Genomic DNA, 20,561 nt, shown 5'->3' with positions numbered 1-20,561 from the left:
TCGCTGACTCACACACAACGCAGACACACACAACGCAGACACACACAATACGCAGACACAACGCAGACACACACACAACGTGCACACACAACACAGACACACACATGAAACGCATATGTACACATGAAATGTACATGCACACGAAACGCAGATGCACACAAAACGCAGACACATGAACAAAATGCTTCCACACGCATGGAAGGCAGACACACACACAGAATGCAGACACACACAGATGCAGACACACGCATGGAACGCGTACACATGCACAGAACGCGGACACATGCAAAGAACGCGGACACACGTGGCACACGCAGAACGCGGACACACACAAACTCGTATACACACACAGAATGCGCACAGACACAGAACGCGGACACACACACAGAACGCAGACACACACACAACGTGGACACGGACACACTCGGATGAAAACACAGAATGCGGACACACACAGAACGAGGACACACACACAGAACGTGGAGACACACACAGAACGCGGACACACACAGAACGAGGACACACACAGAACGAGGACACACACACAGAACGCGGACACACACACAGAACGTGGAGACACACACAGATCGAGGACACACACATAGAACGTGGAGACACACACAGAACGCGGACACACACAGCACGAGGACACACACAGAACGCGGACACACACACAGAACGTGGAGACACACACAGAACGCGGACACACACAGAACGAGGACACACACACAGAACGTGGAGACACACACAGAACGCGGGCACACACAGAACGCGAACACACGCAGAATGCGGACACACACAGAATGCGGACACAGACACAGAACGCGGACACACACACAGAATGCAGACACACACACAGAACGTGGACACGGACACACTCGGATGAAAACACAGAATGCGGACACACACAGAACGAGGACACACACACAGAATGCGGACACACACACAGAACGTGGAGACACGCACAGATCGAGGACACACACTCAGAACGTGGAGACACACACAGAACGCGGACACACACAGGAGATGAACACATAGGAGGTGGACATACACAGGATGCGGGGACACACATAAGACGTGGACGCGCACACAAGACGCGGACTAACACAAGACGTGGACAAGGACACAGCATGCTCACACACACACACAGAACACTGACACGCAGCCAGAAGGCCGACACGCACACAGACCGCTAACACACACACAGAACGCTGATGCACACACAGAACGCTGATGCACACACAGAACGCTGACGCACAGAGTACGCTGACACGCAGACAAAACGCTGACACACACACAGTACGCTGATACGCACACAGAACGCTGCCATGCACACAGAACGCAGACAGGCGCATACAGAACGCGGACAAACATACAGGATGTGAACACACACAGGACGCGGACACATACACAGCACACGGACACACATACAGGACGCGGACACACACACAGCTCACAGGCACACACACAGCACACAGACACACACACAGCACACGGACACACACACAGCACACGGACACACACACAGCACATGGAGCCACACAGGACGCGGACACACATACAGCTCACGGATACACACACAGCACACGGACACACACACAGCACACGGACACACACACCGCACACGGACACACACGCAGCACACAGACACACACACAGAACCCTGACCCTGTGATGAATGTAGGATTTTAGATATGTCGTAGTATAAATATTTGATGAAGGGTTAAATCTGGTTTAGAATGTGTATGACTGCAATGACTTTTAAAGCCGGAGGTTCAATTAATCATCATAAAAGCTTGGGCTCGTGCAGTTTTGTTTTGATTAAGGGGAGTTAATTAGATTTCAGCTTGATGGAGCAAAGACATCAGGTCTTTTGAGAAAGTGATTTTCAGTCTCGGTTCTGGTCTGGCTGAAGCTGTCTCCACAGTGAAACAGCTTTGCTCTCACCGTAAGTTGTCAAAAGAGATTGACTGTATTTAAAGCAGTGCAGACTTGTCTGAGGACAAGGGGGAAGCTGAAACAAGCCAGTGGAAACAGCTTTCGAAGACATTCAGCCAGAGTCTGCAGGTGGTCGATCAGTCAGATCTGTTCTGGAGAGCTGTGTCTAGGGACCTCTCTTTTTCAAAGTATAACTCTGCAAAACCAGTATGCCTGTGTGCCATTGGTATTTAAGGTGGATTGAGAGCTGAGATGGTCTATGTTCCTGTTGTTTAAGTGGGAATAAAGATAGAAAGTAAGGACATTGTATTCACTGTGTTGAGAAGTATTGTTTAAGAGGTAATTGTCAGCTATTTTCAGGTTTGATGGTAAAGATTTCAAAACTTTTTTTTTCTTTCTTTTTATAAATTTAGAGTACCCAATTATTTTTTCTAATTCAGGGGCAATTTAACGTGGCCAATCCACCGACCCTGCACATCTTTGGGTTGTGGGGGTGAGACCCACGCAGACATGGGGAGAATGTGCAAACTCCACACGGACAGTGCCCCCGGGCCGGGATCGAACCAATACCTTTAATACCCATTCCAGCATTTGAGGAACTTTTTACGAGGGTCCTAATTGATTGCGTGGGACCCCTGCCTAAAACCAAAAGTGGGAATCAGTAATTGTTTCTTTAAAATAAATTTAGAGTACCCAATTCATTTTTTCCAATCAAGGGACAATTTAGCGTGGCCAATCCACCTAGCCTGCACATCTTTTGGGTTGTGGGGGCGAAACCCACGCAGACACAGGGAGAATGTGCAAACTCCACACGGACAGTGACCCAGAGCCGGGATCGAACCTGGGACCTCGGCAACATGAGGCAGCAGTGCTAACCCATCCGTAATGGATGTGTCTACTTGATTTCTGGAGGCTATTCCATGAAGAAACATTACAGCGAAGAGGGTTGTAGAGGAGTCAACCAATTTATTTCCTAGATGTGGACTATCAAAAGAAATGCAACCAGATCAGGGATCCAATTTTATTCAAGGACGTTATGGATAGCTTAGGAATAACTAAGGAACAACTCATCCGGTATCACAAATGGCGTTGGAAAGATGGTATCAAAGTGTAAAGACCATGTTGAGGGCGTATAGTCAGGATTATCCATAGGATTGGGATAAAGGAATTCCATTTCTACAATTTGCAATTAGGGACGCACCTAATGAATCAATTAAATTCAATCTGTTCAAATTGATATTTTGGGCATGAGTGGGAGGACTAATTAAATTGTCAAAGAGACATTGGTCAGTCAGCAGTCGGAGACTACGTTGTTGGACTATGTGTCAAACTTTTCGGATAGATTAAATAGGGCTGGTGAGTTGGCTAGGAGACATTTAAAATTGTCACAACATGTGATGAAAAAAAGAGGCGGGTAAGAAATAAAAAATGTGTAGTTTTGTTAGTGGGGAGAAAGTATTATTATTACCATCCCAGATCAGACCCTAACAATGACTAGAATACTGGACCCAAACCCCAATATATTAGTTTATATTTGTAAGACTATGCAGAAAGAGTACTTTGTTCCCGGAGTAATTGTATGAAAAACAGGGATTTGGTATTTTAAAACAAAACTACATTTAAAACAAAACTTTATTAACACAAGATAAAACTATTTAGCATCACCCCTGAAAACAGCTTCCAATTATTGCTTAAACAATCCTACTCAGTACAGTAAATACAATACGCTTAGCGCAGCACGGTGGTGCAGTGGTAGCACTGCAGTCTCACGGCGCCAAGGTCCCAGGTTCGATCTGGGTCACTGTCCATGTGGATTTTGCACATTCTCCCCGTGTCTGCGTGGGCTTCGCCCCCACAACCCAAAGATGTGCAGGGTAGGTGGTTTGAGCACGCTAAATTGCCCTTTAATTGGAAAAATGAATTGGGTACTCTAAATTTATAAAAATAAAATACAATACGCTTAATTACTATCTCTCTTCCCCATTAAACAAGAAAGGAAAAACATACAGCTCCCAATCCATCCTACATCCCAATGGCAAAGAGTAATACTTGCTTTCCAAAACAGATTTGGCTCCTATTTAGAACCCCTGCAGACACTGGCTAAATATCTTCAGGAAGCAGTTTCAACTGGTTTGTTCCAGCTTCTTCCTTCTCCTCAGACAAGTATGCACTGCTTTAAATACTATTTTTTGTTTTGTTTACTATGCAACAGCGAGAGCAAAAGACTTTACTTATGGTGTAATGGTTAGCCAGATCTGAACTCAAAACCGTTGTCGAAATGTCTGAATACCTTAGCTGTACCCAGCAATGACATCATCTCCTCAAGCTGAAAATAAACTAACTCCCCCGGCTGAAAACACATTAACTCCCCAGGGACTTCCCCTAGTAAAACAAAGGTGCATTACTTCAGGCTTTTATTCTGGTCAATTTCACTCTGGCTCCTAAAAGCTTTCTGGTCTTGCAAAACAAGATTCTTTGAAAAACATGCCTACTGCAGACAAACACACTTTAACCCAGGCTGTTAACCCTTAAATTGCCGAATGTTTATGTGGTGAGTTTATAATCCAATATACCTAAAATCATGCATTTGTCACATTAGTATTGTTACCAATGGTAGGTAAACCATTAAAAGCAAGGTTTATGGGCCTTATCAAATTGAAAGGAAATCGATTGAGGCGAATTATTTGATAAGAATGCCAGATAGAAGGAAAACTCACAGAGGGTGTCATGTTAATATGCACTTAATGGAGAAGGAAAGATGTTAATCGTTGTAGCTCAGGGAGAAGAAATATATTCAGATTATTCTGAATTTGACATTCCTCAAATTAGATTGGACAATGAGGGAGTAATAAGAAATGGGGATAAAGTTTTGAGTTACCTACCAGAGAAAAGTAAATGACCAAAGACAGTTATTTGTTTTTTATTAATTTAGAGTACCCAATAAATTTTTTCCAATTAAGGGGCAATTTAGCGTGGCCAATCCACCTACCCGGCGCATCTTTGGGTTGTGGGGGTGAGACCCACGCAGACACGGGGAGAATGTGCAAACTCCACACGGACAGTAACTCAGAGCTGGGATCAAACCTGGGACCTCGGCGCCGTGAAGCGGCAGTGCTAACCACTGCGCCACCGTGCTGCCCCGACCTAAGAGAGTTATTACGGTCACATAGAGCTGAATGTGGGAATAAACTGGGAAGTACAAAACTAATTATACATTATGTAGATGTGTGAAAGGCTATTCCAATTAAACAACATCCTCATGCAGGCTCAATCCACTAAAATTAGTACAGGTACAAACGGAGATTGACAGCTTGCTGAAGAATTATATCGTTGAAGTGGGTTGCAGTGATTGGAGCTCACCTACTGCGGTGATACCAAAATCTGATGGAACACCATGATTATGTGTGGATTATAGAAATGTCAACGCAGTTACGAAGTCACCCATCCAGTGTTTGGAAGACTGTTGAAAATGTAGGACAAGCAAACTTTATTACCAAACCTGAATTACTTAAAGGATACTCGCAAACACCTTTATCAGATAGGGCGAAGGAAGTTTCGGCTTTTTTGACGCCAAATGATCGGTCTCAGTTTAACGTCATGCCATTTGGAATGAAGAATGCGGCAGAAACATTACAAAGGTTAACCAAGGAGATCATTTCGGGCCTAAACGACACTGACTCGAATAAGGGAAGGCTCGCTCCAGGAGTGACTGCACGAAAAAATAGGGATATGGCACAATAAAACAAACTTTATTACTAACACAGTATTAAAATATTTATCAGACCAGAAAATAGCTTAATTACCCCTTGAACAATACTTCTCAATACAGTGAATATGATACCTTTAACTGCTATCTTTATTCCCACTTAAACAACAAGGTTAAAAAAAAACTCAGCTCTCAATCCACCATTAAATACCACCGGCACTCATGAATATTTGCTTTACAGGGATGTTTTTTGAGAAAGAGAGATCTCCTGACATTGCTTTCAAGACAAGATCTGACTCCTGCCAGACCCATGCAGAAACTCTGACTGTATGTCTTCAGAAGCTGTTTCTCAACGTATTTTAGCTCCCCCTTGTTCTCAGATAAATCTGCATGGCTTTAAAAACTTTTAATCTCTTTCAACTGAACTGCAGAGAGCAAAACCTGACTTGTGAACACAGCTTCATCCAGAACAGAACTGAACTGTTTTTCCAACAAAATGTCTGATACCTTCTTATCAAGCTTAAATATAATTAACTCCACAGGGAATCCCCTTAATCAAAACAAAATTTCATTAGCCTAAGTTTTTTAAAATAAATTGAGAGTACCCAATTATTTTTTTTTCCAATTAAGGGGCAATTTAGAGTGGCCTATCCACCTAACCTGAACATCTTTGGGTTGTGGGGGGGAGACCCACAGGGAGAATGTGCAAACTCCACACAGACAGTGACCCAGGGCCGGGATTCAAACCCGGGTTCTCAGCGCCATAGGCTACAGTGCTAACCACTGTGCCATGTGCCGCCCTTAGCCCAAGTTTTTTAACAATACTTTAATTCTCCCCGACTCACAACCTTGTAAACTCAGATTTATTCAAAATATGTCTGCAGCAGTCAAACGCACTCTAACTCAGGCGTTTAACCCTTACTGCACCAAATACCTATAATACAATACATCTGAAATTCTTACATCACACCTCCCCTTAATAAAATGAACCAACAATATAAAAAGATGGCTTCATTTTTCCAAAGCCTTTTAACTCTAAACGTTTCTCATTATTAATCACAACTAATACTCTAAATGTTACATATATTACATTTAAAAAAAAATTAATTTAGCGTGCCCAATTCATTTTTTCCAATAAAGGAATAAAGGTGTCCAATCCACCGATCCTGCACATCTTTGGGTTGTGGGGGCGAAACCCACGCAGACACGGGGAGAATGTGCAAACTCCACACGGACAGTGACCCAGAGCAGGGATCGAACCTGGGACATCAGCGCCGTGAGGCAGCAATACTAACCACTGCACCACCGTGCTGCCCTCATATATTACATCTTAAACATGTAAACTTAAACATGAGTATAGTCCATTTCACACTTTCTTTTCCACCTTCGAATGTTCAAGTCTTCTCACACGTGAAAGAGGTGATAAAGTATCTACAATCACGTTTTCTCTTCCTCCTACATGTATAATTTTTAAGTTAAATGGTTGTAACAACAAACTCCATCAGAACAGTCTTGCATTTCGATCCTTAAACAGTTCCAAAAACCTTAATGGATCATGGTCTGTATAAATAATTGTCTCTGATGAATTGTTGGCAACATAATTGTCAAATTGTGGCAACTGCCAAACTCTTATGTCTCCTTCTCGATGGTCGAATATTTCTTTTGATGAATATTTAGTTTGCGAGAAAAATAACCTACAGGCCTTTCGATTCTTTCGTCGTCTTCCTGTAACAGTACAGCACCCACACCACTCGCACCAATTGCCACCTTAAATGACTTGGCATAATTAGGTGTCATCAACACTGGTGTGGTAGTTAACACAGTTTTCAGATTATCGAATGCCTCCTGTCATTCCGCCCTCCACAGAAACCTCCTGTGTTTTTTCAGAAGTTCAGTCAGTGGAGAAACCACTCATGCCCAGAAATCTCAGAACTTCTCTCCTCATTGATGGTGTTGGGAACCCCCCCCCACTTGCTTTCGTTTTCACTTTCCATGGGGCCAACCTGACCATGGACAATTGGATGGCCCGAGTGTCATTTGACCTTTCGCAAATCCACTTTTCGCCAACTTTACCACTGCTTAAAGAAATGGGTCTGAACTAGTTAACAAACTGCCCTAATTTATTCCCCTGGCTCGTCCCACTAAGGGGTCCTTTTTTTTTCATTCTTTAATCTGAAGGATTTTCAAAAACAGACATAACGACCAGGATGGGAGGCTGGATGGGAACTGGGAAAAGGATGAAGGGATTGGTTACTTACTTTGGGGGCCATCCTTTCCACTTCACAAGGTATTCCACCCGACCCTTAAAAACAAGCAGAGACACACTGTCATCAAAAGACGGAGGAGCAGAAGCAAGCCATTTGGCCCATCGAGCCTGCTCCACCAATTCAATGAGATTATGACCGATCTGATGGTACATTTCCGTCAGGTGATTATAGAAGCCAGCGCAGCTCGCACACTGATCTCAGACAGTGAAGGCACCATCAGACACAGCGTAAATCCACACTGCGCTAACACCCTTCACCCTGATTCACAAAGTGGGCTTGGTCCTTGACGAGGGACAGCTCATATGAGGGACACCAGCCCCTTCAGCAATATCCACAATGTTATCCTTTTAGACAGCGAGAAGTGCAAAATGAGTACCAACGCACCTCAAAGTGGACACAAGTTCGAGTGGGAAATTGCAAAATCTCAACCTTGTGGAGAAATTGAAAATGATGGAGCAGGTGGAGGTTTACTCTGTACCTGTCCTGGGAGTGTTTGATGGGGACAGTGTAGAGGGAGCTTTACTCTGTATCTAACCCCGTGCTGTACCTGTCCTGGGAGTGTTTGATGGGGACAGTGTAGAGGCAGCTTTACTCTGTATCTAACTCCGTGCTGTACCTGTCCTGGGAGTGTTTGATGCGGACAGTGTAGAGGGAGCTTTACTCTGTATCTAACCCCGTGCTGTACCTGTCCTGGGCGTGTTTGATGGGGACAGTGTAGAGGGAGCTTTACTCTGTATCTAACCCCGTGCTGTACCTGTCCTGGGAGTGTTTGATGGGGACAGTGTAGAGGGAGCTTTACTCTGTATCTAACCCCGTGCTGTACCTGTCCTGGGCGTGTTTGATGGGGACAGTGTAGAGGGAGCTTTACTCTGTATCTAACCCCGTGCTGTACCTGTCCTGGGAGTGTTTGATGGGGACAGTGTAGAGGGAGCTTTACTCTGTATCCAACCCCGTGCTGTACCAGTCCTGGGAGTGTTTGATGGGGACAGTGTAGAAGGATCTTTACTCTGTATCTAACCCTGTGCTGTACCTGTCCCGGGAGTGTTTGATGGGGACAATGTAGAGGGAGCTTTACTCTGGATCTAATCCCGTGCTGTACCTGTCCTGGGCATGTTTGATGGGGACAGTGTAGAAGGATCTTTACTCTGTATCTAACCCTGTGCTGTACCTGTCCTGGGAGTGTTTGATGGGGACAGTGTAGAGGGAGCTTTACTCTATCTAACCCCGTGCTGTCCCTGTCCTGGGAGTGTTTGATGAGACACTATATATGTGTTCATTTTCCAATACTAACAACCGCTCAGGTCTGCAGTGCCTCCAGACGAGCAAAAATTCAAACTTAAAGACTGAATCCAGATCAGGTCTGGAGTTTGTTGGTGAAGTGAAGTTAACCCTTGCCCTCTGACCCTGCCAATCTAGCACAGAAGACCAGTCCACTCCGGCTGGTGTCAGCGCCTTTGCTCCAATCGATCTTGTAGGTTTGTCCTGTTTGAATCTGTAAAGAAATTCCACTGGTTTGGAAAGGAAGCTGCTTCACATTTGGATACATTCGAAAATAGAACACTCACACCAGCCATTCACCATATAAATCCCTAGTTTCCCCAGCGTCACATTTTGGGGGGTAGCCCAATGATGGGGAATCCCTCCAAGAAGTATGCATGTAATTGTCCGGAAGCAGCACGAACTTTCCCTGGACAATTGCGCTGGGATGGGAACCACCAAACAAGCGATTTGAATCACTAACTTTGGAAGGTTTGGCCAGTTTTACCCTCATAGTTACTCTGACAGAGTTAGAGGGGAAATAATTAACTTCGAACTCCAGAGAAACTATTTAAGAAAGACAAACTGGCCTCGCGCGGGACGCACCAGACACACGACGTTCCCAGGGAGGCACCACACCATCGCCGACACACTCCTCCAGCATTGATTGGAACAATTTTAATTGTTCCCTTGTGATGATTGCCTACTGCACCTTTAATGTAATGATCCCTTTAAGACCGGGTTTGGAACCCTGGGAGACTCCGCCTCCGGCTCCACCCCCCCAGGGAGCCATATATAAGGTAATGTCCAGTGGGCAGCGTGCAGTGAGCACACTTCTCGGTAGCTGTCTGGTTCTCTGCTAATTAAAGCCTTTGTATTACCAATCATCTCTCTCGAGTTGTAATTGAGGGTATCTCAATTTAATTCGCAGATTACTTCAAGATGGACAGCGGTCTAAAGCTGGAGAAACTCAATTTGGACGCTCGGTTGCCGGAGGCCGCTGAAATTTTTAAATACTGGCTTCGGAGTTTTGAGGCCTACCTGAATTCCTCAGACACTCCAGGCGACGGACCTCACAAGCTGAGCTTACTACATGCCCGGGTGGGCCACAGACTCTCCTCCGTGATTGAAAAGGCCACCACGTACGAGGCGGCGGTCGAAATCCTGCAGAAGCGCTTTGTTAAGCCAATAAGCGAGGTATACGCCCAGCATTTGCTCTCGACCTACTGCCAGCGCTCCGGGGAAACGCTGGACGAGTACGTGGAAAGACTCGCCACGCTCACTAGGAACTGCGACCTCAAGGACGTGACGGTAGAAATCCATATGAACTTGCACATCTGAGATGCTTTTGTGTCCGGTATACGATCCACATACATCAGGCAGCGACTCCTCGAAGACAGAGCAAAAGATCTCCAAGGCATGGTAACGCTCGCCTCCTCTCTGGAAGTGGCCTACCATAATCTCCGTGCATACTCCGCGGACATTGCGAACCCCTCTCGATCCCCTCCAGACTCGGCCACGCTACAGGCCTGCGCCGCGCGGCGACCCGCTCACACCGAGGGCACACCGTGCTATTTCTGTGGGCAAGGCCAGCACCCACATCAGCGTTGCCCAGCCCGCTCCGCTATCTGCATCCACTGCGGAAGGAAGGGGCATTTTGCAAAGGTCTGCCTAGCTGGGCCCAAAGTCCAGAAATAAAAGTCTCATCGGGCCCAAAAATCGAGCTCCCAGGCCCACAGGCCCCGCAACGCGGCTGCACGCCGGCCGGACACCCCCCCTTCTGAAGCGTCATCGGCCTCGTGCAAGTCATGGGGGCGGCCATCTTGGCGGCGGCCATCTTCAAAATCCGACACGTGCAACCGAAGGCGGCGGCCATTTGTGACTCCAGGCGGCCATTTTGTGAGTCCGACTCAACTGAGGACTCTGACTACCCGCAACTGGGAGCGATCACTCTCGATCAATCACGGCCAAAGCACCTGTGGAACTCCATGATGCAGGTCCTAATCAACGGGCGCGACACCCCCTGCCTTTTTGACTCCGGGAGCACGGAGAGCTTTATTCACCCAGAAACGGTAAGGCGCTGCTCCTTGTGCACCTATCCCGCCTCCCAAACTATCGCCCTCGCGTCTGGGTCCCACTCGGTCCAGATCATGGGGTATTGTGTCACGAACCTCGCAATCCAGGGCGCCGAATACGCCCGTTCCAAATTTTATATCCTCCCTCACCTCTGCGCCCCCCTGCTGCTCGGCCTGGACTTTCAGTGCAGCCACCGAAGCCTGACATTGACATTCGGCAGACCCCTGCCCCCACTCACGGTATGCAGCCTGGCAACACTTAAAGTTGCACCACCCCCCACTCTTCGCAAACCTCACCCCCGACTGTAAGCCCGTCGCCGGTACAGTGCTCAAGACCTGACTTTCATCAAGTCAGAGGTTCAGTGGTTGCTGAAAGAAGGGGTCATAGAGGCTAGCAACAGCCCTTGGAGGGCACAAGTATTGGTAGTCTGGTCAGGGGAAAAGAAACGAATGGTGGTGGATTATAGTCAGACCATAAACTGTTTTACACAACTCGATGCGTACCCCCTTCCCCGCATAGCAGAAATGGTGAACCAGATCGCCCAGTACGGGTATTCTCCATGGTTGACCTAAAATCCGCCTATCATCAGCTCCCCATCCGCCCGGAGGACCGCCCCTACACGAGAGGGTGCAGCTGCTGCATGCGGACCCTCAATACGCCTGCATCGAGCTCCTCGACGGAAGACAAGACACAGTTTCCCTGTGAGACCTGGCACCCGCTGGCTCTCCCACTGCTGCCCCCCACTCTACCGACGCTCCCCTCCCCGCACCGGCTGCTGACACTGACAGCGTCCCCCCCCTCTAGCGCCCCCTCCCCCCCGCCAGTGCCAGCCCCAATCACCCTAGTCACCCTGGATAAACCCCCCTGCTCCAACACGGACAAAGGCTCAGACCACCGTGCTCCCGGATATACCCCCACTGAAGACGCCCGTGTCCGCCGCACCACCGCCGGAGCTGAGAAGGTCGACACGGACAATCAGACCACCCAAAAGACTGGACATGTAATTCCACTTCACCCCCGATGGACTCTGTGTTTTCTTTTAAAACGGGCTGAATGTGATGATTGATTACTGCACCTTTAATGTAATGATCCCTTTCAGACCGGGTTTGGAACCCTGGGAGACTCCGCCTCCGGCTCCGCCCCCCCCCAGGGAGCCATATATAAGGTAATGTCCAGTGGGCAGCGTGCAGTGAGCACACTTCTCGGTAGCTGACTGGTTCTCTGCTAATTAAAGCCTTTGTATTACCAATCATCTCTGTCGAGTTGTCATTGAGGGTATCTCATCCCTTAAAGCCCTCCTTTACGGCAGTTGGTGCTGTACCAAGGAAGCGTTTCTTTCCTCTCGGCGTCTCAGTTACTCCACACCGATTAATCTGCCAGACATCACCACCGTGAGGACGTTACGGGTCAGTGGGCCCCGGTTCTTCCAAAATAGTGCTCACCCTGACGATGCTCCACGTGACACTGACTATTCATCTGTAACCATTTCACACAACAGACCCGGGGGGAAACATTCAGACCCTTCTCGAGATCGCAATGCTCAGAAACGCCGGCCCAGGAGGCAACCTTCTTTCTGATATCACAAGTCCCTGCTGGAATGCAGTGAAATACAGCAGCCAATTTACATACAGTAAGATCACACAAACAGCAATATGATCATCTCCAGATTCTATTGGTTGTTTGTGATGTTTCATTGCTGGATAAACACTGGCACAGCATTCTGGGAGGAATTCCCCTGTTCTTCAAATAGCAACACCATTATTGTACAGTATACAGGGCCTCAGTTTAAAGTTCACCTCTGACAGTGCGGCACTCCCTCAGTACTGACCCTCTGACAGTGCGGCACTTCCTCAGTACTGATCCTCTGACTGTGTGGCACTCCCTCAGTACTGACCCTCTGACAGTGCGGCACTCCCTCAGTACTGACCCTCTGACAGTGCGGCACTCCCTCAGTACTGACCCTCTGACAGTGCGGCACTCCCTCAGTACTGACCCTCTGACAGTGCAGCACTCCCTCAGTACTGACCCTCTGACAGTGCAGCACTCCCTCAGTACTGACCCTCTGACAGTGCGGCACTCCCTCAGTACTGACCCTCTGACAGTGCGGCACTCCCTCAGTACTGACCCTCTGACAGTGAGGCACTCCCTCAGTACTGACCCTCTGACAGTGCAGCACTCCCTCAGTACTGATCCTCTGACAGTGCAGCACTCCCTCAGTACTGACCCTCTGACAGTGCGGCACTCCCTCAGTACTGACCCTCTGACAGTGCGGCACTCCCTCAGTACTGACCCTCTGACAGTGCGGCACTCCCTCAGTACTGACCCTCTGACAGTGCAGCACTCCCTCAGTACTGACCCTCTGACAGTGCAGCACTCCCTCAGTACTGACCCTCTGACAGTGCGGCACTCCCTCAGTACTGACCCTCTGACAGTGCGGCACTCCCTCAGTACTGACCCTCTGACAGTGCGGCACTCCCTCAGTACTGACCCTCTGACAGTGCGGCACTCCCTCAGTACTGACCCTCTGACAGTGCAGCACTCCCTCAGTACTGACCCTCTGACAGTGCGGCGCTCCCTCAGTACCGACCCTCTGACAGTGCGGCACTCCCTCAGTACTGACCCTCTGACAGTGTAACACTCCCTCAGTACTGACCCTCTGACAGTGCGGCACTCCCTCAGGCATCACACTGTAACACAAATAACAACCATGTGTATAGCTGTCGACTAAAAAGCTCCCTGGGGGAGCTGAAATAAAGGTATCAATATCTTGTAAAAAGGGAACTCCTCCGGTTTCAAACCAACAACCACAACACAAGGCAAGGGAGGAAAGGAAACAGAGCCTGTATTTATCATCAAAACAGACTGGACACTAAGCATTGGCCTGCTTCTTGACTACGACACATAATAACTCAAACTATTCCCCAGCCAGAGCCCCGAGTCTATAAACTGCTCCCAGAGTCTGTCCACCAGGAATGCCAGCATTCCCTGGGACTACTGCCCACTGGCTGTTTCTCTGTTGCACATTCTGGCCACTGACAGCACTGCTGACTGGCGTGGATTCTCCCCAATTCTCTCACCGAAGCGCTGGCGGGCGCGGAGGCTGTTCCGCAACGCGATGACAGAGACCATGAGAATTGAAATCAATGCCCATCTCCGACAGACCCCATCACCTACTCAGGGCGCACCGCAGCTTCCCCCCCCCCCCCACCACCAGCAAGCCCCCCTCCCCACACACCCCCTCCCCATTTAGCACCGGAGGCCCCGCCTGTAAAATCCATTACAGAGGCCAGCACTGCAGGAAATGGGAGCGGCGACCGAGGCACAGACTTTCCACAGAGATATCGGGTCAGTCAGGGCGTAGAGGAGGTCAGCCAATCCACACCCTGCCCCATAGCTCCCATTCCACCCTCCAGTATGTACTACTCAAATTAAGTGACCCTCCCGCTCAGTCCAGCTCTCTCTGCCCAGGGTCTACACCGGAGATGATCAGAGACAGAAATGGAACAATACCCTCAAAGATTCACAGATCACGGAGGAACCGCGGAAGCTGCGACTCATCCCGTCGATCAGGAACCTAAATCACAACAACCTGTTCACTTAATTCCCTCCTCACCATTGACTGCGTTACTCCCCCTCCCTCGGCACTGTCCCCATCAAACTCTCCCAGGACGGGTACCGCACGGGGTTAGATACAGAGTAAAGCTCCCTCTACACTGTCCCCATCAAACACTCCCAGGACAGGTACAGCACGGGGTTAGATACAGAGTAAAGCTCCCTCTACACTGTCCCCATCAAACACCCCCCGGACAGTTACCGCATGGGGTTAGATACAGAGTAAAGCTCCCTCTACACTGTCCCCATCAAACACTCCCAGGACAGGTACCGCACGGGGTTAGATACAGAGTAAAGCTCCCTCTACACTGTCCCCATCAAACACCCCCCGGACAGGTACCGCACGGGGTTAGATACAGAGTAAAACTCCTTCTACACTGTCCCCATCAAACACTCCCAGGACAGGTACAGCACGGGGTTAGATACAGAGTAAAGCTCCCTCTACACTGTCCCCATCAAACACTCCCAGGACAGGTACCGCACGGGGTTAGATACAGAGTAAAGCTCCCTCTACACTGTCCCCATCAAACACCCCGCGGACAGGTACCGCACGGGGTTAGATACAGAGTAAAACTCCCTCTACACTGTCCCCATCAAACACTCCCAGGACAGGTACAGCACGGGGTTAGATACAGAGTAAAGCTCCCTCCACACTGTCCCCATCAAAACTCCCAGGGCAGGTACAGCACGGGGTTAGATACAGAGTAAAGCTCCCTCTACACTGTCCCCATCAAACACCCCCCGGACAGGGACAGCACGGGGTTAGATACAGAGTAAAGCTCCCTCTACACTGTCCCCATCATACACTCCCAGGACAGGTACAGCACGCGGTTAGATACAGAGTAAAGCTCCCTCTACACTGTCCCCATCAAACACTCCCAGGACAGGTACAGCACGGGGTTAGATACAGAGTAAAGCTCCCTCTACACTGTCCCCATCAAACACCCCCCGGACAGGTACAGCACGGGGTTAGATACAGAGTAAAGCTCCCTCTACACTGTCCCCATCAAACACTCCCAGGACATGTACAGCACGGGGTTAGATACAGAGTAAAGCTCCCTCTACACTGTCCCCATCAAACACTCCAAGGACAGGTACAGCATGGGGTTAGATACAGGGTAAAGCTCCCTCCACACTGTCCCCATCAAACTCTCCCAGGACAGGTACAACACGGGGTTAGATACAGAGTAAAGCTCCCTCTACACTGTCCCCATCAAACTCTCCCAGGACAGGTACAGCACGGGGTTAGATACAGAGTAAAGCTCCCTCTACACTGTCCCCATCAAACACTCCCAGGACAGGTACAGCACGGGGTTAGATACAGGGTAAAGCTCCCTCTACACTGTCCCCATCAAACACTCCCAGGACAGGTACAGCACGGGGTTAGATACAGAGTAAAGCTCCCTCTACACTGTCCCCATCAAACACCCCCCGGACAGGTATAGCACGGGGTTAGATACAGAGTAAAGCTCCCTCCACACTGTCCCCATCAAACACTCCCAGGACAGGTACAGCACGGGGTTAGATACAGAGTAAAGCTCCCTCTACACTGTCCCCATCAAACACCCCCCGGACAGGGACAGCACGGGGTTAGATACAGAGTAAAGCTCCCTCTACACTGTCGCCATCAAACACTCCCAGGACAGGGACAGCACGGGGTTAGATACAGAGTAAAGCTCCCTCTACACTGTCCCCATCAAACACCCCCCGGACAGGTACAGCACGGGGTTAGATACAGAGTAAAGCTCCCTCCACACTGTCCCCATCAAACACTCCCAGGACAGGTACAGCACGGGGTTAGATACAGAGTAAAGCTCCCTCTACACTGTCCCCATCAAACACCCCCCGGACAGGGACAGCACGGGTTAGATACAGAGTAAAGCTCCCTCTACACTGTCGCCATCAAACACTCCCAGGACAGGGACAGCACGGGGTTAGATACAGAGTAAAGCTCCCTCTACACTGTCCCCATCAAACACTCCCAGGACATGTACAGCACGGGGTTAGATACAGAGTAAAGCTCCCTCTACACTGTCCCCATCAAACTCTCCCAGGACAGGTACAGCACGGGGTTAGATACAGAGTAAAGCTCCCTCTACACTGTCCCCATCAAACACTCCCAGGACAGGTACAGCACGGGGTTAGATACAGGGTAAAGCTCCCTCTACACTGTCCCCATCAAACACTCCCAGGACAGGTACAGCACGGGGTTAGATACAGAGTAAAGCTCCCTCTACGCTGTCCCCATCAAACACTCCCAGGACAGGTACAGCACGGGGTTAGATACAGAGTAAAGCTCCCTCTACACTGTCCCCATCAAACACTCCCAGGACAGGTACAGCACGGGGTTAGATACAGAGTAAAGCTCCCTCTACACTGTCCCCATCAAACACCCCCCGGACAGGTACAGCACGGGGTTAGATACAGAGTAAAGCTCCCTCCACACTGTCCCCATCAAACACTCCCAGGACAGGTACAGCACGGGGTTAGATACAGAGTAAAGCTCCCTCTACACTGTCCCCATCAAACACCCCCCGGACAGGGACAGCACGGGGTTAGATACAGAGTAAAGCTCCCTCTACACTGTCGCCATCAAACACTCCCAGGACAGGGACAGCACGGGGTTAGATACAGAGTAAAGCTCCCTCTACACTGTCCCCATCAAACACTCCCAGGACATGTACAGCACGGGGTTAGATACAGAGTAAAGCTCCCTCTACACTGTCCCCATCAAACACTCCAAGGACAGGTACAGCATGGGGTTAGATACAGGGTAAAGCTCCCTCCACACTGTCCCCATCAAACTCTCCCAGGACAGGTACAGCACGGGGTTAGATACAGAGTAAAGCTCCCTCTACACTGTCCCCATCAAACTCTCCCAGGACAGGTACAGCACGGGGTTAGATACAGAGTAAAGCTCCCTCTACACTGTCCCCATCAAACACTCCCAGGACAGGTACAGCACGGGGTTAGATACAGGGTAAAGCTCCCTCTACACTGTCCCCATCAAACACTCCCAGGACAGGTACAGCACGGGGTTAGATACAGAGTAAAGCTCCCTCTACGCTGTCCCCATCAAACACTCCCAGGACAGGTACAGCACGGGGTTAGATACAGAGTAAAGCTCCCTCTACACTGTCTCCATCAAACACTCCCAGGACAGGTACAGCACCGAGTTAGATACAGAGTAAAGCTTCCTCTACACTGTCCCCATCAAACACTCCCAGGAGAGGTCCAGCACGGGGTTAGATACAGAGTAAAGCTCCCTCTGCCCTGTCCCCATCAAACACTCCCAGGACAGATACAGCACGGGGTTAGATACAGAGTAAAGCTCCCTCAACACTATCCCCATCATACACTCCCAGGACAGGTACAGCACGGGGTTAGATACAGAGTAAAGCTCCCTCGACACTGTCCCCATCAAACACTCCCAGGACAGGTACAGCACGGGGTTAGATACAGAGTAAAGCTCCCTCTACACTGTCCCCATCAAACACTCCCAGGACAGGTACAGCACGGGGTTAGATACAGAGTAAAGCTCCCTCTACACTGTCCCCATCAAACACTCCCAGGACAGGTACAGTACATGGTTAGATACAGAGTAAAGCTTCCTCTACACTGTCCCCATCAAACACTCCCAGGACGGGTACAGCACGAGGTTAGATACAGAGTAAAGCTCCCTCTACACTGTCCCCATCAAACACTCCCAGGACAGGTACAGCACCGGGTTAGATTCAGAGTAAAGCTTCCTCGACACTGTCCCCATCAAACACTCCCAGGAGAGGTCCAGCACGGGGTTAGATACAGAGTAAAGCTCCCTCTGCACTGTCGCCATCAAACACTCCCAGGACAGGTACAGCACGGGGTTAGATACAGAGTAAAGCTCCCTCTACACTGTCGCCATCAAACACTCCCAGGACAGGTACAGCACGGGGTTAGATACAGAGTAAAGCTCCCACGACACTGTCCCCATCAAACACTCCCAGGACAGGTACAGCACGGGGTTAGATACAGAGTAAAGCTCCCTCTACACTGTCCCCATCAAACACTCCCAGGACAGGTACAGCACGGGGTTAGATACAGAGTAAAGCTCCCTCTACACTGTCCCCATCAAACACTCCCAGGACAGGTACAGCACATGGTTAGATACAGAGTAAAGCTTCCTCTACACTGTCCCCATCAAACACTCCCAGGACGGGTACAGCACGGGGTTAGATACAAAGTAAAGCTCCCTCTACACTGTCCCCATCAAACACTCCCAGGACAGGTACAGCACCGGGTTAGATTCAGAGTAAAGCTTCCTCTACACTGTCCCCATCAAACACTCCCAGGAGAGGTCCAGCACGGGGTTAGATACAGAGTAAAGCTCCCTCTGCACTGTCGCCATCAAACACTCCCAGGACAGGTACAGCACGGGGTTAGATACAGAGTAAAGCTCCCTCTACACTGTCCCCATCAAACACTCCCAGGACAGGTACAGCACGGGGTTAGATACAGAGTAAAGCTCCCTCTACACTGTTCCCATCAAACACTCTCAGGACAGGTACAGCACGGGGTTAGATACAGAGTAAAGCTCCCTCGACACTGTCCCCATCAAACACTCCAAGGACAGGTACAGCACGGGGTTAGATACAGAGTAAAGCTCCCTCTACACTGTCCCCATCAAACACTCCCAGGACAGGTACAGCACGGGGTTAGATACAGAGTAAAGCTCCCTCTACACTGTCCCCATCAAACACTCCCAGGATAGGTACAGCACGGGGTTAGATACAGAGTAAAGCTCCCTCTACACTGTCCCCATCAAACTCTCCCAGGGCAGGTACAGCACGGGGTTAGATACAGAGTAAAGCTCCCTCTACACTGTCCCCATCAAACACTCCCAGGACAGGTACAGCACGGGGTTAGATACACAGTAAAGCTCCCTCTACATTGTCCCCATCAAACACTCCCAGGAACAGCACGGGGTTAGATACAGAGTAAAGCTCCCTCTACACTGTCCCCATCAAACATTCCCAGGACAGGTACAGCACGGGGTTAGATACAGAGTGAAGCTTCCCCAATCAAGCTGTCGCACATATTGTTGTATATTTGGTTGTGTAAGGAGTGTGAAGTTGGATGCAATTCGCTGCTGGTTATTTTGCTGTCGGTAAGTAAATAACCTGTCAGGTGATGCAATGATGGCACTGGGACCTTGTCAGGGAAAATAAACAAATAGCTCAGTCAATGGAGGAGGTGGCAGAGCAGGATTGTGATTGGAAGGATTGCTGACTTCACCCCTGCATGGGACCCAGAGAGCTTTACTGCACAGAAAGAGGCCCTCCAGCCTACCTTGTCTGCACCGGCCACAAACACCGATCCATTCTCATCCCGTTTTCCAGCACCTGTATCGGAGCTTGTTTGTGACGGTGTTTCAAATGCTCATCGAAACCGCTCAGAACACAAATCCACTCTGGTCTAGCTGCGCCCCTCGCACCCCAAGACAGTGTGTGGCCCCCACCCCCAGACCCCAGACAGTGTGTGGCCCCCACCCCCAGACCCCAGACAGTGTGTGACCCCCACCCCTAGACCCCAGGACAGTGTGTGACCCCCACCCCCAGACCCCAGGACAGTGTGTGGCCCCCACCCCCAGACCCCAGGACAGTGTGTGACCCCCACCCCCAGACCCCAGGACAGTGTGTGACCCCCACCCCCAGACCCCAGGACAG

The 20,561-nt window shown here is 49.6% G+C and overlaps 1 protein-coding gene across 1 annotated transcript in view; it reads right to left on the bottom strand.

Moving 5' to 3' along the window:
* cbx7b (chromobox homolog 7b) overlaps positions 1-20,561 on the bottom strand; it is a 46,108-nt gene that overhangs the window by 23,271 nt on the left and 2,276 nt on the right. The window contains 1 exon segment of the mRNA XM_072491956.1: positions 7,903-7,946. Coding sequence (XP_072348057.1) covers positions 7,903-7,946 — 44 coding nt within the window.

The sequence above is a fragment of the Scyliorhinus torazame genome, chromosome 29, assembly GCF_047496885.1.
Source record: "Scyliorhinus torazame isolate Kashiwa2021f chromosome 29, sScyTor2.1, whole genome shotgun sequence".
Classification (NCBI taxonomy): Eukaryota; Metazoa; Chordata; class Chondrichthyes; order Carcharhiniformes; family Scyliorhinidae; genus Scyliorhinus; species Scyliorhinus torazame.
This window is presented reverse-complemented; position numbering and strand designations above follow the sequence as displayed.